At 43.0% G+C, this 26,640-nt stretch overlaps 2 protein-coding genes across 9 annotated transcripts in view; one reads left to right on the top strand and one right to left on the bottom strand.

Annotated features, from left to right (window-relative positions):
• The first annotated feature begins 470 nt into the window (after nucleotides 1–470).
• Nucleotides 471–25,748, top strand: LOC110526618 (dipeptidase 2). Of its 4 annotated transcripts, none has more exons than XR_016496886.1 (12): nucleotides 501–784; nucleotides 6,725–6,935; nucleotides 7,537–7,682; nucleotides 8,089–8,215; nucleotides 8,410–8,539; nucleotides 11,897–12,038; nucleotides 16,549–16,618; nucleotides 17,419–17,595; nucleotides 19,426–21,468; nucleotides 23,263–23,338; nucleotides 23,533–23,668; nucleotides 23,977–25,748. XR_016496886.1 is itself a non-coding variant. In XM_090238927.1 (12 exons), exons 2-12 carry the CDS (start codon nucleotides 6,729–6,731, stop codon nucleotides 24,199–24,201), a joined length of 1,521 nt encoding a protein of 506 aa, XP_090095053.1. In that variant the 5' UTR covers nucleotides 501–784; nucleotides 6,725–6,728; the 3' UTR covers nucleotides 24,202–25,748. The 4 variants fall into 4 exon arrangements, 2 of the variants coding, with proteins under 2 accessions (XP_021463411.3, XP_090095053.1); XM_090238927.1 differs by having other exon boundaries at nucleotides 21,384–21,468; XM_021607736.3 differs by lacking the exon at nucleotides 6,725–6,935 and having other exon boundaries at nucleotides 471–784; nucleotides 21,384–21,468.
• The window catches only part of LOC110526617 (solute carrier family 12 member 4), a 75,023-nt gene continuing 73,475 nt past the window's right edge, over nucleotides 25,093–26,640 (bottom strand). For all 5 annotated transcript variants that reach the window (XR_016496885.1, XM_090238922.1, XM_021607733.3 and 2 more), the window contains exon 24: nucleotides 25,093–26,640. Coding sequence is in view for 4 of the 5 variants with exons in the window: in XM_090238922.1 (XP_090095048.1) it covers nucleotides 26,549–26,640 (92 nt within the window). In the remaining variant the exon portion in view is untranslated.

Below are 26,640 nucleotides of genomic sequence, written 5' to 3'. Positions count from 1 at the left end.
AATCTACACTAACCCAGTTTAACCAGGTCATTAATCAAATACCCTCAGTGTTCCAGCATACACACCTAGGTCTGGGATTTCTGAGATTAGGCTATGAGTACAATACTTAAAGGGGCAATCCTTAGTTGAAATAATAACAAAGCGGTCGCCCCCCTCTGTTCCGGTAAAAAGCTCAAGGATGGGCCTAGATAAATGTAACCACTCTCAAATGCATAGACATAGCTGTGGATGCAATATATGAACCTTATAGTTTTAAGCATGTTTTGAGGCTATACAGTGTTTGTTTACGTTTACAAGGTTTACCAACATTGGAGAAAAGCACGTTTATATTTTGGGTTCTGATGGGGTATGACAGTTGAATTAAACTCATGAAGCATAAATTCTATATTATTTAAAAAATCAATGGGTACATATTAATTTATATATCCAAAAATGTATGTGGCAACTGCAGATTGTGCCTTTAAAGGGCTGGCTTCCTGGACACAGCTGGACAAAAAAACATGACCAATGGGGATTTCCATTGAAATCATTTTTATTTCTAGATCTAGGTTTAGGCTAATCTATCTCTGGGAAACTGGCCCATAGTGTTCTTAGTTAGATTGGACAGTAGATGGCACTAATCCCATCTCTATGACCACACTGCGTAATGTACTCGATCTATTATATACGTTACAGTACGATGTATTTCAGTTACTCACGTAGCCTACATCTGGGCGGAGGGAGCTAGAAAGTTCACATTATTGAATTGTGATGTTCGGATTTAGCTGATCGAACAACTTGCACTGTGAGTTTTGTTTTTCTAAAAATACTTTACTGTTTAAATAATTATGTTGGCTAGATTTACTGAATTATTATGTTTTTTTTAAATAGAATTTCCGTAATTTATAGGCCTATTTGCATCATATTTTTAGTTACGTGATGTTTTTGTTCACTCGTTAAAACTGTTAAACCCATTAACTGTAAAAGTTACTTTAAATGTTATGTTCAAATTTAAACGAACTACAATTTTTAACGATTAATGAAGCCTTCATAAACCCTTTATAAAGCCAATAGGCCTATAGATGCTTATGAAACCATCACTAAAGCGAAAGTCAGCAGAATAAATAATAACTAAGCCGTCATCCCGCCTATGTTGCAGTAAAAAACTGAGGGATACAGCTGGAGAAATGTAACCACTCTCTTATTCATAGACAGAGCTATGTATGCAAGGACTGACCATCCATAATAACATTATATTTAAACAATAAGGCACGAGGGGTGTACGGCTAAGGGCTGTTTTTAAGCACAAGACAATGCAGAGTGCCGTGGTGTATTGGCCATATACCACAAACCCTGAGGTGCCTTATTGCTATTATAAACTGGTTATCAACGTAATTAGAGCAGTAAAAATAAGTGTTTTGTCATAGCCGTTTTGTCATACCCATATGACAAAAATAAGTGTTTTGTCATACCCGTGTCTGGTATACCACGGCTGTCAGCAAATCAGCATTCAGGGCTTGAACCACCCAGTTCATCATGTAGTTTTAATCATGTTTTGAGTGTTTGTTCACATTTACTTTATTTACAAACATTGGAGTACAACAGGCTTATATTTTGGATTCTGATGGGGTACGACAGTTGAACTAAACTCATGAGGCATTCTATACATTTTATTCTTCAAGAATCAATCTGTACATATTGTAAAATCTATTGGTCGCTAAATCCAGAGAAAATACAGACCATGTAAAGAACTGTTGGTCACTAAATCCATAATGGGCTCCCGAGTGGCGCAGCGGTCGAAGGCACTGCCTCGTCACTACAGACCCTGGTTTGATTCCAGGCCGTATCGCAACCGGCCGTGATTGGGAGTCCCATAGGGAGCGGCACACAATTGGCCAAGCGTCGTTCGGGTCTGGCCGGGGTAGGCCATCATTGTAAATAAGAATTTGTTCTTAACTGACTTGCCTAGTTGAATAAAGGTTACATAAAAAATAAAAATCTGTCTAGACCAAGAAAAAACGGTTGGCTGGTATGCCCTCACCCGTCTGAGCGGTCGGCTGTGAATGCCCTCACACGTCTGAGCGGTCGGCTGTGAATGCCCTCACCCGTCTGAGCGGTCGGCTGTGAATGCCCTCACCCGTCTGAGCGGTTGGCTGTGAATGCCCTCACCCGTCTGAGCGGTCGGCTGTAAATGCCCTCACCCGTCTGAGCGGTTGGCTGTGAATGCCCTCACCCGTCTGAGCAGTCGGCTGTGAATGCCCTCACCCGTCTGAGCGGTCGGCTGTGAATGCCCTCACCCGTCTGAGCGGTCGGCTGTGAATGCCCTCACCCGTCTGAGCGGTTGGCTTTGAATGCCCTCACGCGTCTGAGCAGTCGGCTGTGAATGCCCTCACCCGTCTGAGCGTTCGGCTGTGAATGCCCTCACCCGTCTGAGCGGTTGGCTGTGAATGCCCATCTGTTGAGTTAGGGCATTCACAGCCGACCGCTCAGACAGGTGAGGGCATTCACAGCGTCTGAGCAGTCGGCTGTGAATGCCCTCACCCGTCTGAGCGGTCGGCTGTGAATGCCCTCACCCGTCTGAGCGGTCGGCTGTGAATGCCCTCACCCGTCTTAGCGGTCGGCTGTGAATGCCCTCACCCGTCTGAGCGGTCGGCTGTGAATGCCCTCACCCGTCTGAGCGGTCGGCTGTGAATGCCCTCACCCGTCTGAGCGGTCGGCTGTGAATGCCCTCACCCGTCTTAGCGGTCGGCTGTGAATGCCCTCACCCGTCTGAGCGGTCGGCTGTGAATGCCCTAACTCAACAGATTGGTTTGGTTCTGTCCTCTATAGTGCTGTCCAGTTAGAACCTGATGTTGAGGCCCATCACAGTACTCTTGACAGTCACCACCATACACACACACGCAGACACATCTGTTTCCATTTGAAGAGGTTTATATGGATTTGGTAATCTGATTGACGTGGGATCTTATTGTTGTGGTTCTATAAGCCAAAGATTTTCACACATGTTAACAGTATTAGTTAAGGATTATAACTATACACTATACCTATATGTACATAAATAAATGGAAATGGCATTACACTTACAACATGTCTATAAAGGGCTATAAACACAGTATCAATATAAACATGAACTTAAACATTCTCCTCTTGGAGAGAGAGAGAAACCAGTTACTTGGCACAACATTCAGACATTCCTGTTGCCGTCGACAATACAAAGCTCTCCAAAACATGCGTCTTCTCCCTTCGGATGATGATAACAGTCTGATCTGAGTGGGTGGGTACGGTGTTCAGAGTCCAGATGCACATTTCCAAGAGCTCTGATTGGTTGGGAATGGCAGGGCTATGATGGGTGAGGGATAACGAAGGTAGGCTGAGCAGCCAAACTAACGGGACTGAAGGGAAACTGAAGGGACTGTGCGGTGAAGTTAGGTAGAGAGGCGAGGAGCAGGACGGCCTTTTTACGCATACTATTAATTTGTAAAAATAAAATGTATGTAGCCTGTGCTGATTGCCCCTTTAAGCAAATTTCATACTTCATAATTAGTAGCAAAGGATCACATTTGCCAAAGCCCTGGATTTATATATAGGCCGAGACCTTTCATATCACACGTTATACAGTATTACTTTGTTTATAAATTATGTCATGCTTATTAAGGCTTTATGAATGCCATATAAGCAGAATTGCGCCGGAGGAAATGGTCGCCATTTTATGGGCTCTAACTTATTTTTTACATAATGTTTCTGCCACTGTCTCTTATGACCCCCGAAAAGAGCTTCTGGATATCAGGACAGCAATTACTCACCTCGTACTGGACAAAGATTTTTTCTTTAAGGAGTCGGACGCCAGTGATTTACTTCAGACACTGGACAAGTCCCAAATCCCCATCATTTGCATGAAGAAGAGACAGATATCGGTGACATAAGTCGTGGTGCCTTGTAAGAATTCGACTGCAAGTGGGTAATCCGCCTCTACCATCAGTCCTATTAGCCAACGTGCAATCATAGGATAATAAAATGGATGAGCTCCGATCAAGACTAACCTACCAATGGGACGTTAAAAACTGTAATATCTTATGTTTCATCGAGTTGTGGCTGAATGATGACATGTATAACATACAGGTGGCTGGGTTTTCCGTGCATCGGCAAGATAGAACAGCTGCCTCCGGTAAGGCAAGGAGTGACGGTCTGTGTCAATATGTAAATAACAGCTGGTGCACGAAATCTAATATTAAGGAAGACTTGAGGTTTTGCTCGCCTGAGGTAGAGTATCTCACACTATTTACCAAGAGAGTTTTTCGTAGCTGTCTATTTACCACCACAAACTGAAGCTGACACTAAGACCACACTCAACGAGCTGTATAAGGCCATAATAAAACAAGACAATTCTCATCCAGAGGCGGCGCTCCTAGTGGCTGGGGACTTTAATGCAGGGAAACTTAAATCTGTTTTACCTCATTTCTACCAGCATGTTACATGTGTAACCAGAGGGAAAAAAACTCTAGACCACCTTTACTCCACACACAAGGATGCGTACAAAGCTCTCCCTATCCCTCCATTTGGCAAATCTGACCATAACTCTATCCTCTAGATTCCTGCTAACAAGCAAAAACTAAAGCAGGAACTACCTGTGACTCGCTCAATACGGAAGTTGTCAGATGACGTAGATGCTAAGCTACAGGACTGTTTTGCTAGGACAGAATGAAATATGTTCCGGGATTCTTCCAATGGCATTGAGGAGTACACAACATCAGTCACTGGATTCATAAATAAGTGCATCGATGATGTCGTCCTAACAGTGACCGTTTGTACATATCCCATCCAGAAGCCATGGATTACAGGCAACATCCGCACTGAGTTGCCGCTTTCAAGGAGTGGGACTCTAACCCGGACGCTTATAAGAAATCCCGCTATGCCCTCTAACAAACCATCAAACAGGCAAAGTGTCAATACAGGACTAAGATTGAATTGTCCTACACCATCTCCGTCACCCGTCGGATGTGGCAGGGCTTGCAAACTATTATGGACTACAAAGGGAAGCACAGCTGCGAGCTTCCCAGTGACACAAGCCTACCAGATGAGCTAAATGACTTCTATGCTTGCTTCGAGGCAAGCAACACCGAATCATGCATGAGAGCACCAGCTGTTCTGGATGACTGTGGGATCATGGTCTCAGGAGCCGATGTGAGTACGACCTTTAAACAGGTCAACATTCACAAGGCTGCAGGGCCAGACAGATTACCCGGACGTGTACTCAGAGCATGCACTGACAAACTGGCAAGTGTCTTCACTGATTTTTTCAACCTTTCCGTGACCAAGTCTGTAATACCATTATGTTTCAAGGAGACCACCATAGTCCCTGTGCCCAAGAACACAAAGGTAACCTTCCTAAATGACTAATGGCCCGTAACACTCATGTCTGTAGCCATGAAGTGCTTTGAAAGAATGGTCATGGATCACATGAACACCACTATCCCAGAAACCCTAGACCCACTCCAATTTGCATACCACCCCAACAGATCCACAGATGACTCAATTTCTATTGCTATCCACACTGCCCTTTCCCACATGGACAAAAGGAACACCTACGTGAGAATGCTATTCATTGACTACAGCTCAGCATTCAACACCATAGTGCCCTCAAAGCTCATCACTAAGCTATGGACCCTGGGACTAAACACCTTCCTCTGCAACTGGATCCTGGACTTCCTGAGGGTAGGTAACAACACATCTGCCACGCTGATCCTCAACACTGGGCCCCACAAGGGTGTGTGCTCAGTCCCCTCCTGTTCTCCCTGATCATGCATGACTGCATGGCCAAGCACAACTCCAACACCATCATTAAGATTGCCAACGACACAACAGTGGTGGTCACCAACAACGATGAGACATCTTGAGAGCATCCTGACTGGTAACATCACTGCCTGGTATGGCAACTGTTCTGCCTCCGACCGCAAGGCACTACAGAGGGTAGTGTGTGCGGCCCAGACCATCACTGGGGCCAAGCTTCCTGCCATCCATGACCTCTATACCAGGTGGAGTCAGAGTAAGGCCCTAAAAATTGCCAAAGACTCCAGCCACCCAAGTCATAGACTGTTCTCTCTATACCACGGCAAGCAGTACAGGAGCACCAATCTAGGTCCAAAAGACTTCTTACAGCTTCCACCCCCAAGCCATAAGACTCCTGAACAGCTAATCAAATGGCTATCCGGACTATTTGCATTTTTACGCTGCTGCTACTCTCTGTTTGTTATCTATGCATAGTTACTTTACCTCTACCTACATGTACAGTACCAGTCAAAAGTTTGGACACACCTATTCATTCCAGGGGTTTTCATCATTTTTAATATTTTCTACTTTGCACAATAATAGTGCAGACATCAAAACTATGAAATAACACATATGGAATCATGTAGTAACCAAAAAAGTGTTAAACAATTCTAAATATATTTGAGATTTGAGATTCTTCAAAGTAGCCACCCTTTGCCTTGGTGACAGCTTTGCACACTCTTAGAATGTCTTTGTGAGACGCAGAGTAGGTGAACAGATGATCTTTACATGTGTGGTTCCCACCGTGAAGCATTAAGAAGGAGGTGTGATGGTGTGGGGGTGCTTTGCTGGTGACACTGTCAGTGATTTATTTATAATTCAAGGCACACTTAACCAGCATGGCTACCACAGCATTCTGCAGCGATACACCATCCCATCTGGTTTGCGCTTAGTGGGGCTATCATTTGTTTTTCAACAGGACAATGACCCAACACACCTCCAGGCAGTGTAAGGGCTATTTGACCAAGAAGGAGAGGGGTGAAGTGCTGCATCAGATGACCTGGCCTCCACAATCACCCAATCTCAACCCAATTGAGGTTTGGGATGAGTTGGACCGCAGAGTGAAGGAAAAGCAACAAGTACTAAGCATATGTGGGAACTCCTTCAAGACTGTTGGAAAAGCATTCCAGGTGAAGCTGGTTGAGAGAATGCCAAGAGTGTGCAAAGCTGTCATAAAGGCAAGGGGTGGTTACTTTGAAGAATCTGAAATCTAAAATAAATTTGGATTTGTTTAACACTTTGGATACTACATGATTCCATATGTGTTATTTCATAGTTTTGATGTCTTCACTGTTATTCTACAATGTAGAAAATAGTAAAAATAAAGAAAGACCCTTGAATGCGTAGGTGTGTCCAAACTTTTGACTGGTACTGTATATATTACCTCAATTACCTTGACTAACCTGTGCCCCCACACATTGACTCTGTACCGGAATCCCTTGTATATAGCCTCACTACTGTTATTTTATTGTTGCTCTTTAATTATTTGTAATTTTTCTATTTTCTAACAACAACAAAAATATTCTTAAACTGCATTGTTGTTTTAGGGCTTGTAAGTAAGCATTTCACTGTAAGGTCTACTACACCTGTTGTATTCGGCACATGTGACTAATACAATTGGATTTGATTTGATAAAGAGTTTATACATTGTAGTTTGTTTAAAGTGGTACCAAAAGTTAAAAGTACTGGACTAATTGAAGTTACCACGTCTTAAAATAATTTTATTTATAGAATATGATATCGTGGATACTCCATGGAGGTGATTTTCTAAACCTGGGGACGAACTTGATGCTGTGTTTTCTCTGTGGGATGACATCGGGAGATCCTACAACAGGAAGTGCATTTGGCTTGATGACAAAATATCCTTTGATTGATGGGTAAGTAAACAGAGGAAAGTTGTCTTAGTTATTCTATTCCTAAAATAGAGACAAGTTTATCCTACAGTATCCCTTATTATTGGTTGATGATATATTTGTCTGTGCATAGATACATAGACCTTTTTTGCCATACCATATGCATGCAGCCTAAAATATGAATAGCTCATGGATTTTCAACAGTAAACTTTTGGAACTTCACCACCAAGTATCCAGAACAAGTGCGGTTCCAAATACAAATACTTATCATCCCATACTGAGTAATTCAGTATGTAACTCGCCCACACACACGTGGTACTGTATGGAGCTGTCGCTTTAGAAATTTGATACATAAAAATGTCTCCCTCCGGCTCCACCTTGAGTCCCTCGCCTCTATTACATCTGACTGCCTCATCTCTCTCTCTCCTAGACATAATGACCTAGCTTTGATGCTGAGGATTCTCCACGACAACAGACTGAGTCAGGTTGACCTGCACAACATCAGCAAAGTGGCCACGGACATCAACAGACTCACAACAGGACATGTCGGCGCTCAGGTAGGTTAATATATGGTTAATAGTAGCCTAAGTGTGTGTGTGTGCGTGTGTATGCATGTGCATGTTTGTGTGAGTGTGTATGTGTGTCCGTGCATGTGCACACTGAGTTGTACTAAAGCCATAATACCCTTCTAACTCAAGTGTTGCTCTCTGACCCCCTGCTTTGTCTCTGCCCCATCCCATGCTCTGATCAGGTGTTTGCAGCCTACGTGTTGTGTGGCGCCCAGGCGAAGGATGCTGTGAGGCTCACACTGGAACAGATAGACGTGATCAACCGTATGTGTACAGAGAACCCAGAACTGGAGCTAGTTACATCTGCTGAAGGTATGATTCAGCCACGGGCTGATATTTTTTGGTGAGAATGGTCGTTGGCCGGTAACATAATTATAATAATTTGTACACTGTAAATGGACCACAAATAGGCCCAATAAGAGATATCATTTGAAAATAACAATAGTTTCATACTTTGATTACATTGAGACATGATCATGTTTCTTTTTTTAGTTGTGAGAATACTTGGGTTAGTTATTGTATATTCTTTCTGAATTCCTGGGGATTTTAGTATTTGTTCTCCCTAAAAAAAACTAAAAGTGTACATACAGTGCCTTGCGAAAGTATTTGGCCCCCTTGAACTTTGCGACCTTTTGCCACATTTCAGGCTTCAAACATAAAGATATAAAACTGTATTTTTTTGTGAAGAATCAACAACAAGTGGGACACAATCATGAAGTGGAACGACATTTATTGGATATTTCAAACTTTTTTAACAAATCAAAAACTGAAAAATTGGGCGTGCAAAATTATTCAGCCCCTTTACTTTCAGTGCAGCAAACTCTCTCCAGAAGTTCAGTGAGGATCTCTGAATGATCCAATGTTGACCTAAATGACTAATGATGATAAATACAATCCACCTGTGTGTAATCAAGTCTCCGTATAAATGCACCTGCACTGTGATAGTCTCAGAGGTCCGTTAAAAGCGCAGAGAGCATCATGAAGAACAAGGAACACACCAGGCAGGTCCGAGATACTGTTTTGAAGAAGTTTAAAGCCTGATTTGGATACAAAAATATTTCCCAAGCTTTAAACATCCCAAGGAGCACTGTGCAAGCGATAATATTGAAATGGAAGGAGTATCAGACCACTGCAAATCTACCAAGATCTGGCTGTCCCTCTAAACTTTCAGCTCATACAAGGAGAAGACTGATCAGAGATGCAGCCAAGAGGCCCATGATCACTCTGGATGAACTGCAGAGATCTACAGCTGAGGTGGGAGACTCTGTCCATAGGACAACAATCAGTCGTATATTGCACAAATCTGGCCTTTATGGAAGAGTGGCAAGAAGAAAGCCATTTCTTAAAGATATCCATAAAAAGTGTTGTTTAATGTTTGCCACAAGCCACCTGGGAGACACACCAAACATGTGGAAGAAGGTGCTCTGGTCAGATGAAACCAAAATTGAACTTTTTGGCAACATTGCAAAACGTTATGTTTGGCGTAAAAGCAACACAGCTGAACACACCATCCCCACTGTCAAACATGGTGGTGGCAGCATCATGGTTTGGGCCTGCTTTTCTTCAGCAGGGACAGGGAAGATGGTTAAAATTGATGGGAAGATGGATGGAGCCAAATACAGGACCATTCTGGAAGAAAACCTGATGGAGTCTGCAAAAGACCTGAGACTGGGACGGAGATTTGTCTTCCAACAAGACAATGATCCAAAACATAAAGCAAAATCTACAATGGAATGGTTCAAAAATAAACATATCCAGGTGTTAGAATGGCCAAGTCAAAGTCCAGACCTGAATCTAATCGAGAATCTGTGGAAAGAACTGAAAACTGCTGTTCACAAATGCTCTCCATGCAACCTCACTGAGCTCGAGCTGTTTTGCAAGGAGGAATGGGAAAAAATGTCAGTCTCTCGATGTGCAAAACTGATAGAGACATACCCCAAGCGACTTACAGCTGTAATGGCAGTAAAAGGTGGCGCTACAAAGTATTAACTTAAGGGGGCTGAATAATTTTGCACACCCAATTTTTCAGTTTTTGATTTGTTAAAAAAGTTTGAAATATCCAATAAATGTTGTTCCACTTCATGATTGTGTCCCACTTGTTGTTGATTCTTCACAAAAAAATACAGTTTTATATCTTTATGTTTGAAGCCTGAAATGTGGCAAAAGGTCGCAAAGTTCAAGGGGACCGAATACTTTCGCAAGGCACTGTATGTGAATGTGTGTGGTTTCGTGTGTGAATGTCAGTGTAGTGTGTGTAAGTGAGTGTATGCTGTATATAGTGTATACAGTATATAGTCTAGCGAGTGTGTATAGAGTCAGTGCAAGATAGAGTCAATACAGATAGTCCAGGGATAGTCCAGGGTAACCATTTAAGGAACTATTTAGCAGCCTTATGGCTTGGGGGTAGAAGCTGTTCTGTAGCCTGTTGTTCTGAGTGCCCATGCTCCGGTACCGTTTGCAGGGCGGTGGCAGAGAAAACAGTCTATGTCTTGGGTGGCTAAAGTCTTTAGCAATTTCTGGGAATTTCCTATGACACTGCCTGATATAGAGGTCCTGGATGGCAGGCAGCTCGGGCCAAGTGATGTACTGGGCCGTCCGCACCACCCTCTGTGGCGCTTTGCCATACCATACCAAGTGATAATGCAGCCAGTCAAGATGCTCTCAATGGTGCAGCTGTAGAACTTTTTGAGGATCCGAGGGCACATGCCAAATCTTTTCAGTGTGTGTGGACCATGTTAAGTCCATAGTGATGTGAATGCCAAGGAACTTGAAGCTCCCAACCTGCTCCACTACAGCCCCAACGATGTGGATGGGGGCGTGCTCTCCCCCTTTTTCCTGTAGTCCACGATCAGTTCCTTACTGACATTGAGGGAGAGGCTGTTGTCTCTGATCTCATCCTAGTAGGATTTCTCATTGCTGTCGGTAATCAGGCCTACCACCATCGCGTTGTCAGCTAACTTGATGAAGGTTTAGGAGTCGTGCGTGGCCACGCAGTCGTGGGTGAACAGGGAGTACAGGAGTGGACTAATCACACAACTCTGAGGGGCCCCTGTGTTGAGGGTCAGCATGGCGGAGGTGTTGTTGCCTACCCTCACCACCTCGGGGGCGGCCTGTCAGGAAGTCCAGGATCCAGTTGCAGAAGGAGGTGTTCAGTCCCAGGGTCCCGAGCTTTGTGATGAGCTTGGAGGGGACTATGGTGTTGAACACTGAGCTGTAGTCTATGATCAGTATTCTCTCATAGTGATTTCCCCTCTTGTCCAGGTGGGAGAGAGCAGTGTGAAGTTTAATTGAGATTGCATCATCTGTTGGAGTGGGTCCAGGATGTCTGGGATGATGGTGGTGATGTGTGTCATGACCAGCCTTTCAATGCACTTCGTAAATACAGATGCGAGTGGTACTGGACGATAGTCATTTAGGCAGGTTACCTTGTAGTTCTTAGGAACAGGAATAATGGTGGGCAGCTTCAAACATGTTGGGCTTACAGACTGGGCAAGGAGACACTTGCCAGCTGGTCTTCTGGCCCCACATGGATCCCACATGGATCTTTCCACCAGCATATGGAAATGCGTGGATGTGTAAGTGGGTTGATGCCTGGTAAAAACATATTTCTGCCCAATTTACAGCAGTGTGATGATGATGATGTGTGTGTATCGTGTGTGTATTCAACAGGACTAAATGACACTAAGAGGATAGCATGTCTGATCAGCATTGAGGGAGGTCATTCTATAGACAGCAGCCTGCCAACCCTGCGTATGTTTTACCAGCTGGGGGTTCGCTCCATGGCCCTCACACACACCTGCAACACGCCTTGGTGAGCACATGCACACGCACACACACACACACATGCACGCACACACACACACACACACACACACACACACTTATGACCTCCTCGCAGTCATCAAACGAGCAAAAGGACAATATAGGAATAAGGTGGAATCATCTTAAACAGGCTCCGAATACCACCGAATACCAACAGGCTCCGAATACCACCGAATACCAACAGGCTCCGAATACCACCGAATACCAACAGGCTCCGAATACCACCGAATTCCAACAGGCTCCGAATACCACCGAATACCAACAGGCTCCGAATACCACCGAATACCAACAGGCTCCGAATACCACCGAATACCAACAGGCTCCGAATACCACCGAATACCAACAGGCTCCGAATACCACCGAATACCAACAGGCTCCGAATACCACCGAATACCAACAGGCTCCGAATACCACCGAATACCAACAGGCTCCGAATACCACCGAATACCAACAGGCTCCGAATACCACCGAATACCAACAGGCTCCGAATACCATCGAGGCTCCGCCGGCAGACATATTCACAGTCATTTCCAACCTCTCCTTGTCCCAGTCTGTAATTCCCACGTTTTGAGATGACCACAATCCTCCCTGTTCCTAAGAACTCTAAGGCTTCATGCTACAATGATTACCGCCTTGTAGCATTCACTTCTGAAATCATAAAGTGCTTTGAGAGACTGTTTATTGCACACATTATCTCTACCATCCCAGCCACCCTAGACCCACTCCGATTTGTATACCGCCCAAACAAATCCATAGACGATGCAATCTCTATTGCTCTCCACACTGCCCTCACCTACCTAGATAAGAGGAATACCTATGTGAGAATGCTGTTCATTGACTACAGCTCAGCGTTCAATCTCATCAATCTCACCAATCTCACCACCAAGCATAAGACTCTGGGTCTGAAAACCTCCTTCTGCAACTGGATCCTGGTCTTCCTGACGGGCCGACCCCAGTTGGTGAGGGTAGACAACATCACCTCCAGTACGCTGACCCTCAACACAGGGGCCCCACAGGGGTGTGTGCTTAGTCCCCTCCTTTGCTTCCTGTTCACCCACAACTGTGTGACCACGCACGACTCCAACACAACAGTGGTAGGCCTTCACCCCGGCGGTGATGAGTCAACCTACAGGGAGGAGGTCAGTGACCTGGCAGTGTGGTGCCGGAGCAACAACCTCTCCCTCAACGCCAGCAAGACCAAGGAGCTGATCGAGGACTGCAGGAAACGGGGGGTGAGCACGCCGCCATCCACATCAACGTTGCGGCAGTGGAGCAGGTAGACAGCTTGAAGTTCCTTAGTGTCCAAATCACTAAAGTCTTAAAATGGTCCAAACACACACGCACAGTCGTGAAGACGGCGTGACAGTGCCTTTTCCCCCTCAGGAGGTTGAAAAAGTTTGGCATGGGCCATCAAATCCTGAAAGATTCTACAGCTCTACCATTGAGAGCATATTGACTAGTTGCATCATTGCTTGGTGTGGCAATAGCACCGCACTCGATCGCATGGCACTACAGAGGGTTTAGGCAGAAAGCCCAGTACATCACTGGGGCCGAGCTCCCTGCCATCCAGGACCTCTATTTCAGGCAGTATGAAAAGAAGACCCAGAAAATTGTCTAAGACCCCAACCCCCCAAGCCATAGACTATTTTCTCTGCTATATATTTTCTCTGCATGGTAAGAGGTACCGGTGCATCAAGTCTGACACCAACAGGCTCTTGAACAGCTTCTATCCCCAAGCGATACAACTGATAAATAGCTACACGGACTGAGTTTACCTTGTATCTTTATTTACCTTTTATTTCAATATTTGCCCTCTCACAGAGTGCTACACACTCACACACACTGTCACTCCAACACACACACAAACACTCACTCCTTAATTTGCTCACTAACACATACATACAGTTGAAGTCGGAAGTTTACATACACTTAGGTTGGAGTCATTAAAACTCATTTTTCAACCACTCCACAAATGTGTCGTGGCAGAATCAAAATTATTTAGGTAACATTTATAAATAAAATGCTTTATTTATTTTTGTTTATGCTTATGTGAGATATGTCATTAGAATGTCTATTATTGGATAATACTGTTGGCCGGTTGCAGTTATCTGTTCTCTGTCAGGGTTCAGTTACTTGGGCCGCAGAGAGGGGAGAGGTCAAGCTTGTCTTCATATGTTAACATATCTTTTAAACCATGTGAAGGGGTGATCGAGGGGGAACAAATTATCTCTTGGCTCCACAATGTCTGTGTGCCAGTCACTGTGTCTCCATGAGCTTGTCCAGAATGGGAGTGTCAGTTAAAGCTTGGTCGCAAATGGGTCTTCCAAATGGACAATGACCCCAAGCATACTTCCAAAGTTGTGGCAAAATGGCTTAGGGACAACAAAGTCAAGATATTGGAGTGGCCACCACATAGCCCTGACCACAATCCTATAGAACATCTGTGGGCAGAACTGAAAAAGAGTGTGTGAGCAAGGAGGCCTACAAACCTGACTCAGTTACACCAGCTCTGTCAGGAGGAATGGGACAAAATTCAAATTTATTTACATAGCCTTCGTACATCAGCTGATATCTCAAAGTGCAATACAGAAACCCAGCCTAAAACCCCAAACAGCAAGCAATGCAGGTGTAGAAGCACGGTGGCTAGGAAAAACTCCCTAGAAAGGCCAAAACCTGGGAAGAAACCTAGAGAGGAACCAGGCTATGTGGGGTGGCCAGTCCTCTTCTGGCTGTGCCGGGTGGAGATTATAACAGAACATGGCCAAGATGTTCAAATGTTCATAAATGACCAGCATGGTCCAATAATAATAAGGCAGAACAGTTGAAACTGGAGCAGCAGCACGGCCAGGTGGACTGGGGACAGCAAGGAGTCATCATGTCAGGTAGTCCTGAGGCATGGTCCTAGGGCTCAGGTCCTCCGAGAGAGAGAGAGAAAGAGAGAATTAGAGAGAGCACACTTAAATTCACACAGGACACCGAATAGGACAGGAGAAGTACTCCAGATGTAACAAACTGACCCTAGCCCCCCGACACATAAACTACTGCAGCATAAATACTGGAGGCTGAGACAGGAGGGGTCAGGAGACACTGTGGCCCCATCCGAGGACACCCCCGGACAGGGCCAAACAGGAAGGATATAACCCCACCCACTTTGCCAAAGCACAGCCCCCACACCACTAGAGGGATATCTTCAACCACCAACTTACCATCCTGAGACAAGGCTGAGTATAGCCCACAAAGATCTCCGCCACGGCACAACCCAAGGGGGGGGGGGGGATGATCACATCAGTGACTCAACCCACTCAGGTGACGCACCCCTCCCAGGGACGGTATGAGAGAGCCCCAGTAAGCCAGTGACTCAGCCCCTGTAATAGGGTTAGAGGCAGAGAATCCCAGTGGAAAGAGGGGAACCGGCCAGGCAGAGACAGCAAGGGCGGTTCGTTGCTCCAGAGCCTTTCCGTTCACCTTCCCACTCCTGGGCCAGACTACACTCAATCATATGACCCACTGAAGAGATGAGTCTTCAGTAAAGACTTAAAGGTTGAGACCGAGTTTGCGTCTCTGACATGGGTAGGCAGACCGTTCCATAAAAATTGAGCTCTATAGTAGAAAGCCCTGCCTCCAGCTGTTTGCTTAGAAATTCTAGGGACAATTAGGAGGCCTGCGTCTTGTGACCGTAGCGTACGTGTAGGTATGTACGGCAGGACCAAATCAGAGAGATAGGTAGGAGCAAGCCCATGTTATGTTCCAAAATTCATCCAACTTATTGTGGGAAGCTTGTGGAAGGCTACCCGAAACGTTTGACCCAAGTTAAACAATTTAAAGGCAATGCTACCAAATACTAAGTGAGTGTATGTAAACTTCTGACCCACTGGGAATGTGATGAAATAAATAAAAGCTGAAATAAATAATTCTCTCTACTATTATTCTGACATTTCACATTCTTAAAATAAAGTGGTGATCCTAACTGACCTAAGACAGGGAATTTTTACTAGGATTAAATGTCAGGAATGGTAAAAAACTGAGTTTAAATGTATTTGGCTAAGGTGTATGTAAACTTCCAACTTCAACTGTATATACTGACTCTACACACCTGCACACTCACTCACATGAAAGCTGCTGCTACTCTGTTTATCTTATATCCTGTTGCCTAGCTCCCTTACCCCTATACATATCTACCTTCATCACTCCAGTATCCCTGCACATGGAATATGGTATTGGATATGACTTTTTAAGTATTTCTTGTACAGTATGCTTACTTATTTACTTTATTGTGTATTTCGTATTTCTTATTCTTATTTCTTGTGTTTTTTTGTTGTTGTAATACATTGTTATTGATTATTGCATTGTTGGGTTTTGAGTTTGCAAGAAAGGCATTTCACTGTACTTGTGCATGTGATATTAAAACTTAGACTCATGCACAATATTTGTTATATTTTGGTTTGACATCATAGTTTCTCGCTACTGGGCTATAACACAGTCGTTTTTTATTGCTTCAGGGCTGAGTCCTCCTCAACAATTTATGATGTCTATCAAAGAGAAAATGACAGCCTAACAGACTTCGGTAAGGTAAGGTCAACCTTTAACACTAAGTCTGTGTTCAAGCCAATACTTGTAGCCTACGCTGGTCACTTCAGGCGTAATGACATTTCGGTACACTTATGTCTTCAGGGACACCTGAAGTCAACAAGCTGGAGAGGTTAGAACGCAGGGGCGGTCCCTTCAGGCCTCCTACATACTTTTACACAGACGAGTTATATTTGCATGATTGACATGATTTATTATTCATCATTGGCTCCTGCATGTGATGGACCAATACCTCACGAGGCTTCCTCTCTCCAAGTTGAGACCTTGAAACTGAAATACCTGAAATAACTGAAACAGTCAGAGTAATGTTCTGGGTGTACTGCCAAGTTGCTTATCAGTGATAGAGAGGATTCCTCCATACACGTTCAGTCAGTCACTCGCATGAACCCATCCAAATGGTTATTAGAAAAGCAGCATTGATTTGATACACAAACATAACATTTTCCTTCACAGTCTCTAGGAGTTGTACACAAACATTCTTGATCCTTGACGATTTTTAGGGAGCTGTGTAAGACTGATGTGATCCTCAGTCGCAACTGAGCGTTTTACTGTTTGTAGTGTTTACTGTTTGTAGTGTTTACTGTTTGTAGATAAGTGGCGCAGTGTTGTATGTTTGTCAGCAGATATGCACAATGACGTACATAGAGCACGTAATATATAATTACTGGGAAACTTCACAGCAAGTGGTAACATGCTTTTCCTGTTCTCTCTCTCTCTCTCTCTCTCTCTCTCTCTCTCCCTCTCTCTGTCTTTCCCTCTCTCTCTGTCTTTCTCTCTCTCAGGATGTGGTGAAGGAGATGAACAGATTGGGGATGATAGTAGACCTGTCCCATAGTTCCTGGGCCACAGCCAGGGCAGTACTGCAGATCTCTAAGACTCCAGTTATTTTCAGCCACTCCTCAGCCCATGCCGTGTGTAACCACAGCCGCAATGTTCCTGATGACCTGCTCCGCGAACTGGTGAGACCCCTGGCAAGAACTTTCTGTCTCTGTCTGTCTCTCTCTTTCTCTCTCTCTCTAACACTCCTCCATCACTCCCCCCTTTCAACCACCATCGGCACGGTCACTCATTGTGGGTGGCCTGTGTTTACTCCTTATCAGGAGAGTCTTTTGGAATTATATTTTGACGATGTGTCCTTTCTGCAATGTTTCTTTAATCCACTTGTCCTTTATGTGCATTTCCTGTTTTGCAGTGCCTTCAGAAAGTATTCATACCCCTTGACTTATTCCACATTTTGTTGTGTTACAGCCTGAATTCAAATGGATTAAATATACAGTATGAGTCAAAGGTTTGCACACACCTACTCATTCCAGGGTTTTTCTTCATTTTTACTATTTTCTACATTATAGAATAATAGTGAATACATCAAAACTATGAAATAACACATTTGGAATCATGTAGTAACCAAAAAAGTGTTAAACAAATCAACATATATTTAATATTTGAGATTCTTCAAAGTTGCCAACCTTTGCCTTGATGACAGCTTTGCACACTCTTGGCATTCTATCAATCAGCTTCATGAGGTAGTAACCTGGAATGCATTTCAATTAACTGGTGTGTCTTACATTTCTGGAATTTCTTCCTTCTTAATGCGTTTGAGCAAATCAGTTGTGTTGTGACAAGGTAGGGGTGGTGTTACGCACTTCTAGGAGTAGTGGGTGCGGAGTCAGGTGCACAGAGCAGGGGGTAAAGGACAATCGTGTTTATTCCGGCACAGAAAACGGTCACACCAAAACACCAGGCGCATACAAATGACCGGCCCAAAAACAGGATCCAAACAGTCCGGAGAAAACAAGAAAATAGCACAACTACAAAAATGAACAGAGGAACAAGCCCTCACAAACACAGGTGGACATAACCGTCTTAAATAGCCCTAACCAAAACCTAAACAAGAAACAGGTGTAACCAATAAGACAAAACTAACAGAAAAGGAAAAGTGGATCGGTGGCAGCTAATAGACCGGTGACAACGACCGCCGAGCGCCGCCCGAACAGCAAGAGGAGCCACCTTCGGTGGGAGTCGTGACAGGTGGTTTACAAAAGATAAGCCTATTTGGTAAAAGACCAAGTCCATATATGGCAAAAACAGCTCAAATAAGCAAAGAGAAACACCAGTCCATCATTAATTTAAGACATGAAGGTCAGTCAATACAGAAAATGTCAAGAACTTTGAACATTTCTTCAAGTGCAATCGCAAAATCCACCAAGGGCTATGATGAAACTGGCTCTCTTGAGGACCGCCACAGGAAAGGAAGACTCAGAGTTACCTTCGCTGCAGAGGATAAGTTCATTAGAGTTACCAGCCTCAGAAATTGTATCCCAAATAAATGCTTCACAGAGTTCAAGTAACATACAATCTCAACAGCAACTGTTCAGAGGAGACTGCGTGAATCAGGCATTCATGGTCAAATTTCTGCAAAGAAACCACTACTAAAGGACACCAATAAGAAGAAGAGACTTGCTTGTGCCAAGAAACACGATCGATGGACATTAGACCGGTGGAAATCTGTCCTTTAGTCTGATGAGTCCAAATTTGAGAGTTTTGGTTCCAACCGCTATGTCTATGTGAGACGCACAGTAGGTGAACGGATGATCTCTACATGTGTGGTTCCCTCCGTGAAGCATGGAGGAGGAGGTGTGATGGTGTAGGGGTGCTTTTCTGATGACACTGTCAGTGATTTATTTATAATTCAAGGCAGACTTAACCAGCATGGCTATCAAAACATTCTGCAGCGACACGCTATCCCATCTGCTTTGCGCTTAGTGGGACTATCATTTGTTTTTCAACAGGACAATGACCCAACACACCTCCTGGCTGTGTAAGGAGAATGATGGAATGCAGCATCAGATGACCTGGCCTCCACAATCATCCGACCTCAACCCAATTGAGATGGTATGGGATGAGTTGGACCGCAGAGGGAAGGAAAAGCAGCCAGGAGCCAACAAGTGTTCAGCATATGTGAGAACTCCTTCAAGACTGTTGGAAAAGCATTCCAGGTGAAGCTGGTTCAGAGAATGCCAAGAGTGTGCAAAGCTGTCATCAAGGCAAAGGCTGGATTTGTTTAACACTTTTTGGGTTACTACATGATTTTTTCATAGTTTTGTCGTCTTAAATGTTATTCCACAATGTAGAAATAGTAAAAATAAAGAAAAACCCTTGAATGAGTAGGTGTCCAAACTCTTGACTGGTACTGTATATTTTTTCCATCTACACACAATAACCCATTAAGACAAAGTGAAAAACATGTTTTTAGAAATGTTTGCTAATTTATTGAAACTGAAATCCAGAAATATCTAATTTACAAAAGTATTTACACTCCTGAATCAATACATTTTTGAATCACCTTTGGCAGCGATTACAGATGCAAGTCTTTCTCGGTAAGAGCTTTGCACACCTGGATTGTAAAATATTTGCACATTATTATTTTCAAAATTCTTCAAACTCTGTCAAGTTGGTTGTTGATCATTGCTAGACAGCCCTTTTCAAGTTTTGCCATAGATTTTCAAGACGATTTAAGTCAACACTGTAACCAGACTACTCAGGAACATTCAATGTCGTCTTGGTAAGAAACTCCAGTGTATATTTTGGCCTTGTGTTTTAGTTTATTGTCCTGCTGAAAGGTGAATTTGTCTCCCAATGTCTGTTGAAAAGCCGACTGAACCGAGGTTTCCTCTAGGACTTTGCCTGTGCTTAGCTCTATTCCATTTATTTTTATTTAAAAAAACTCCCTAGTCCTTGCCGATGACAAGCATACCCATAACATGAGGCTACCACCATGCTTGAAAATATGAAGAGTGGTACTAAGTGATGTGTTGTTTTAGATTTGCCCCAAACATAATGCTTTGTATTCTTTGCCACATTTTTTTTGCTGTTTTAGTTCAGTGCCTTACTGCAAACAGGATGCATGTTTTGGAATATTTGTATTCTATACATGCTTCCTTCTTTTCACTCTGTCACATAGGTTAGTATTGTGGAATAACTACAATGTTGTTGATCCATCCTCAGTTTTCTCCTATCACAACCATTCAACTCTGTAACTGTTTTAAAGTGACCATTGGCCTCATGGTGAAATCCCTAGGTGGTTTCCTTCCTCTCCGGCAACTGAGTTAGGAAGGACGCCTGTATCTTTGTAGTGACTGGGTGTATTGATACACCATCCAATGTGTAATTAATAACTTCAGCATGCTCAAAGGGCTATTTAATGTCTGCCATTAAAAATAAACTATTTACCAATAGATGTCCTTCTTTGCGAGGCATTGTGGTTGAATCTGTGTTTGAAATTCACAGCTCGACTGAGGGACCTTACAATTATCTGTATGTGTTGTACAGAGATGAAATAGTAATTAAAAAAATAATGCTAAACACAATTTTTGCAATCCGAGTGAGTCCATGCAACTCAAAATGTGATTTATTAAGCACATTTTTACTCCTGAAATGATTTAGGCTTGCCATAATAAAAGGGGTTGAATACTTATTGACTCAAGACATTTCAGCTTGTCATTTTTTATTAATTTGTAAAAATGTCTAAAAACATAATTCACTTTGACATTATGGAGTATTTTATGTAGGCCAGTGAAACAAAATCTCAATTTAATCCATTTTAAATTTGGGCTGTAACACAACAAAATGCAGAAACCGTCAAGGGGTGTGAATACATTCTGAAGGCACTGTATCTACATGGCTGGAAGGTCACTGGAAGTGTGGAATGTTTTTTTAATGTTCTCTTCTGGGTGTGTTGTTGTTTCAGAAGGAGAACGGAGGACTCATCATGGTTAATCTGCACAGTGGGTTTGTGGCTTGCCATGGCCAAGCCAATATCTCCATTGTGGCTGGTGAGCAGTTGCCTTTGATTAGTGTTTATTGGCATCAAACAATTAAGCGCAAAATTGGCTGCCTTGTTATCAATCAAGACCTGTTTAGAAGACCAGTATCAAGAACATCAATAACATGTGTACACATGATTTATCTTATGATTATCTTACAGTGCCTTGCGAAAGTATTCGGCCCCCTTGAACTTTGCGACCTTTTGCCACATTTCAGGCTTCAAACATAAAGATATAAAACTGTATTTTTTTTGTGAAGAATCAACAACAAGTGGGACACAATCATGAAGTGGAACGACATTTATTGTATATTTCAAACTTTTTTAACAAATCAAAAACTGAAAAATTGGGCGTGCAAAATTATTCAGCCCCCTTAAGTTAATACTTTGTAGCGCCACCTTTTGCTGCGATTACAGCTGTATGTCGCTTGGGGTATGTCTCTATCAGTTTTGCACATCGAGAGACTGACATTTTTTCCCATTCCTCCTTGCAAAACAGCTCGAGCTCAGTGAGGTTGGATGGAGAGCATTTGTGAACAGCAGTTTTCAGTTCTTTCCACAGATTCTCGATTGGATTCAGGTCTGGACTTTGACTTGGCCATTCTAACACCTGGATATGTTTATTTTTGAACCATTCCATTGTAGATTTTGCTTTATGTTTTGGATCATTGTCTTGTTGGAAGACAAATCTCCGTCCCAGTCTCAGGTCTTTTGCAGACTCCATCAGGTTTTCTTCCAGAATGGTCCTGTATTTGGCTCCATCCATCTTCCCATCAATTTTAACCATCTTCCCTGTCCCTGCTGAAGAAAAGCAGGCCCAAACCATGATGCTGCCACCACCATGTTTGACAGTGGGGATGGTGTGTTCAGCTGTGTTGCTTTTACGCCAAACATAATGTTTTGCATTGTTGTCAAAAAGTTCCATTTTGGTTTCATCTGACCAGAGCACCTTCTTCCACATGTTTGGTGTGTCTCCCAGGTGGCTTGTGGCAAACTTTAAACGACACTTCTTATGGATATCTTTAAGAAATGGCTTTCTTCTTGCCACTCTTCCATAAAGGCCAGATTTGTGCAATATACGACTGATTGTTGTCCTATGGACAGAGTCTCCCACCTCAGCTGTAGATCTCTGCAGTTCATCCAGAGTGATCATGGGCCTCTTGGCTGCATCTCTGATCAGTCTTCTCCTTGTATGAGCTGAAAGTTTAGAGGGACGGCCAGGTCTTGGTAGATTTGCAGTGGTCTGATACTCCTTCCATTTCAATATTATCGCTTGCACAGTGCTCCTTGGGATGTTTAAATCTTGGGAAATCTTTTTGTATCCAAATCCGGCTTTAAACTTCTTCACAACAGTATCTCGGACCTGCCTGGTGTGTTCCTTGTTCTTCATGATGCTCTCTGCACTTTTAACGGACCTCTGAGACTATTACAGTGCAGGTGCATTTATACGGAGACTTGATTACACACAGGTGGATTGTATTTAACATCATTAGTCATTTAGGTCAACATTGGATCATTCAGAGATCCTCACTGAACTTCTGGAGAGAGTTTGCTGCACTGAAAGTAAAGGGGCTGAATAATTTTGCACGCCCAATTTTTCAGTTTTTGATTTGTTAAAAAAGTTTGAAATATCCAATAAATGTCGTTCCACTTCATGATTGTGTCCCACTTGTTGTTGATTCTTCACAAAAAAATACAGTTTTATATCTTTATGTTTGAAGCCTGAAATGTGGCAAAAGGTCGCAAAGTTCAAGGGGGCCGTTCAAGGCACTGTATCTTCTGATATTCCTCTTACTTTTTGCAGACCATTTTACCCACATTAGGAAGGTGGTTGGATCTGAGTCAATAGGAATAGGAGGGGACTTTGATGGAGCTTCTAAGTAAGAACCTTTACCTCAGAGTAACAGCAGCACATTCAGCGTTGGTTCATTAATACAGCCATGTTATGCTCCAGCTTGAATGCTATCAGAATGACTAACTTTTTTGTAAGCAGACTGGTAACAGATAGCAGCTGCATTTTAAGTGGCCTGAGGGTTTGAGTAATACATAGCCTGTTATGTTCTACTGTCTGAAGGTTTCCTCTTGGATTAGAGGATGTGTCCAAGTATCCCGCTCTGATCCAGGAGCTGCTGAAGAGACACTGGACAGAGAACGAGTTGTCCGGGGTCCTCAGACACAACTTCCTACGTGTGTTCAAGGAGGTCGAGAAAGTGAGTGCTAAATGAACAAAAGCTCTGTGTTTTTGCTCGTTATAAAGGCTCAATGCTACAGTGTGAGTATTGTATCAAAGCCATCAAAACACCTGCAGTAGTAACATCAAAGGAATGAATGGAATGAAAGGCATCTCTGTCTGGGACTGAATGTCCATCTGAGTACTTTGTGGTATGAAGGGAACTGAGAACTGGAAAAAGAGCCGTGTATAGTGCATGGAAAATCCCACTTGTTTTTTCTTGTTCAGTAGAGTCACTGTCACAGCATCATAACACAGTGTAAACTTCTCTCTCCCTCCCTCCCCCAGGAGCGTGACAGGCAGAAAGCGAAAGGAACTCTCCCCAGTGAAGCTCAGATCGACTTGACTGGGGTTCAGAACCCCTGCAGACTGGTACTCAGGCGACCTGACCACCAGATGTCAAAGATGGAACAGATGTACTCCAAGGGCCACAGTGAACTGGTGGTCCCCAGGAGTCTGGTCTGGACCATGGTTATACTAATCTCCTGCCTCTGTGTCCTGATGGACCATTAAGACTATAATATGGCCTGGATTCAATCAGATCCAGCGGTAACCCACATTGACCGATATCCTGATAGCGGATGTTTTGGCAGTATTGGAGGTGTAGCTGCAGTGTGAACTGACAAATAAGTGTGTGGCTGCTCTTTTGTGTCACCAACCACTCCCTTCCTTATTATCCCTACACATTAGATGTTCAAAACGACAATAGAAAGTGCAGGCTCTATCGACAATAGATATTATGAAATGCATGTTTTCATGTTAATATGGATGGCGGGATTTGTCAGTCTATGTAGACAATAGACCATTACGCATTAGAGTGTTTGAACTTGTAATGTGGCTACATGAACTTCTAATGCGGCTGCATGGGATTTGTCGGATATAAAGTCGGTGTGGTTTAATTTCATTCAATGACAGAGTCTGCATAATGTAACATAAGTAGTAGCTCTAACGCAGTTCCACCTTCAACACTGGCAAAACAACCGGATGTCGGCTAGCACGGATCTGATAGAATTTAGCCCTTAGTGTTACTAAACTAGCAGTGCTTGACTTGCGCAGGAGCCCACTGGAACTGTGTACCGGCACCTCAAATTCTCTACTGCTTGAGCTCGTTTTACTCTTATGGAATATTAGCTCAAAAGTATAGTGGAGCTCCTGCACCTAAATATAAACAGTACTTGCACCCAAAATGAGTACCGGAACCTATTTAGTAGTACTACTAGTGTTGTATTACAATACACTATCCACTACAAACATGTTTCTCCGACAGTGACAAGCTTTAACGTGTTTACTGTGTCACTTGCTTACATGTGATCTTTCCTACAAAGATCTTTATCTCATTTTTAGTTTTGGTCATTTTGACCTTGAAGGAGTTGTATATTTACACAAAGCTCTGCACACACTTGATACTATATTACATTGAGTTTAATGTAAAAATCACTTTTAACTTTTTTTTTTACATATCTCATTCTAAAAATATCTCTGTGTTATGTTTGTTTAATGATACAATCAAGGCCACAAGGTCATACTGAGGCCTTTACAAACTATCTTTATTTCTCTGAGGACACGGACCTTGATGTCCATCAGACAAACTTGAGTTTCACAATGAAACTATTTCATAGAAAGTGACGATTTCATCTTAAAATGAACATTAATGTAACATTTCCTCACAAGGGTGTACAGTGAAACAGTATGTAACATGTTAATATACTGTAATGCCTCCTACAGTCATCTCAGGAATGTTGCATTCTGTATTCATAGGTTATATCGTATTTATTTTGCCTTTCTCTTAAGTAAATAATTATTTGTGTTTTCTGTTTTTCTACCATCTTATTTTCTGAACACATTGATATATCTGAAGTCAAGATGATTCATTTTCCTATTCAACTAGAATTGAACTATGATTTTATTGATAAGTTCAGATAAATACTCTTTGCCTTTACAGCTCTTGCAGTCTACAGGAAAGAAAAGGAAATGTGTGCATATGCTACTCTGTTCAGTTGCCCCTGTAAGTCGTCTTCATAGCTATAATAAAGACTTTTGTACAGAAATAGTAGATTAAATGTAATGTATGATTGTCAATTATTTAAAACCTCTTCTCTTTCAACAATTGCAAATAATAATCCAGTAAAATTATGTTTCGATACAATCTCTGGAACCACATTTACAAGCCCTCTCTGTGCCATCTGTTGAAATACCCCAACGGGCATTTCATTATCTACAATACGAAAAATCTTATCCTCATCGGGGGAAGGTTGAGAAAATAAATAAGAAAATAAATATAAAAGTTACTATTCCACCAACCATAAAAAGGTTGTGAAAAAATAATTCAAATTGGCACTCTACACAGATGCCTTCATAAGGACCACCCAAGACTGTGCTATCTGGCAAGCTAATCCTTGATGAGGGAAAGCCCACCATAACTTATTTTCTGCAAACAACACAAATACTGACTCAGTCGAACATAGAACATTCATGTTTGATGGATGTATGTGTAAAAGTAGCAGTTGTTAATGGTCTCCTATTGCAGAAATAGGTTTGTGAATGACCCAAGCTTTTAGTTGCCTTGGCAATAAGGGATTCATGAGGGAATTATAGCATGTAATCTATAAAAGCTACTGTCCTCATGGAAGGCAATACATTCCGCAGAAATGCCAGACATATTATTATTGCTTTCTGTGGTCCTCAAATTCCACAATAAAAGTCCTCTTAATTCCATCATTAATTGGCACAGTTTGTATGTACTGTATGTTGAGGATCGGCTGGATGCTGCTGCCGGTGCTGCAGTGCCCCCGGTGATCGGGGTGGAATGTCTCCTGTCGAGGCAGTGTCGTGACCTGTGACCAGAGTGGTTTCTGATAGGTCAGGAGTAGATAGTGATGACCTCTCGTCCTCCTCCTCTCACCAGCAGCACTCTCTCCAGACCTTCCGTCAGCACCTCCAGAAACTCCATAT

This window comes from Oncorhynchus mykiss, chromosome 6 (assembly GCF_057628025.1).
Source record: "Oncorhynchus mykiss isolate SJ-2025 chromosome 6, ASM5762802v1, whole genome shotgun sequence".
Classification (NCBI taxonomy): domain Eukaryota; kingdom Metazoa; phylum Chordata; class Actinopteri; order Salmoniformes; family Salmonidae; genus Oncorhynchus; species Oncorhynchus mykiss.
This window is presented reverse-complemented; position numbering and strand designations above follow the sequence as displayed.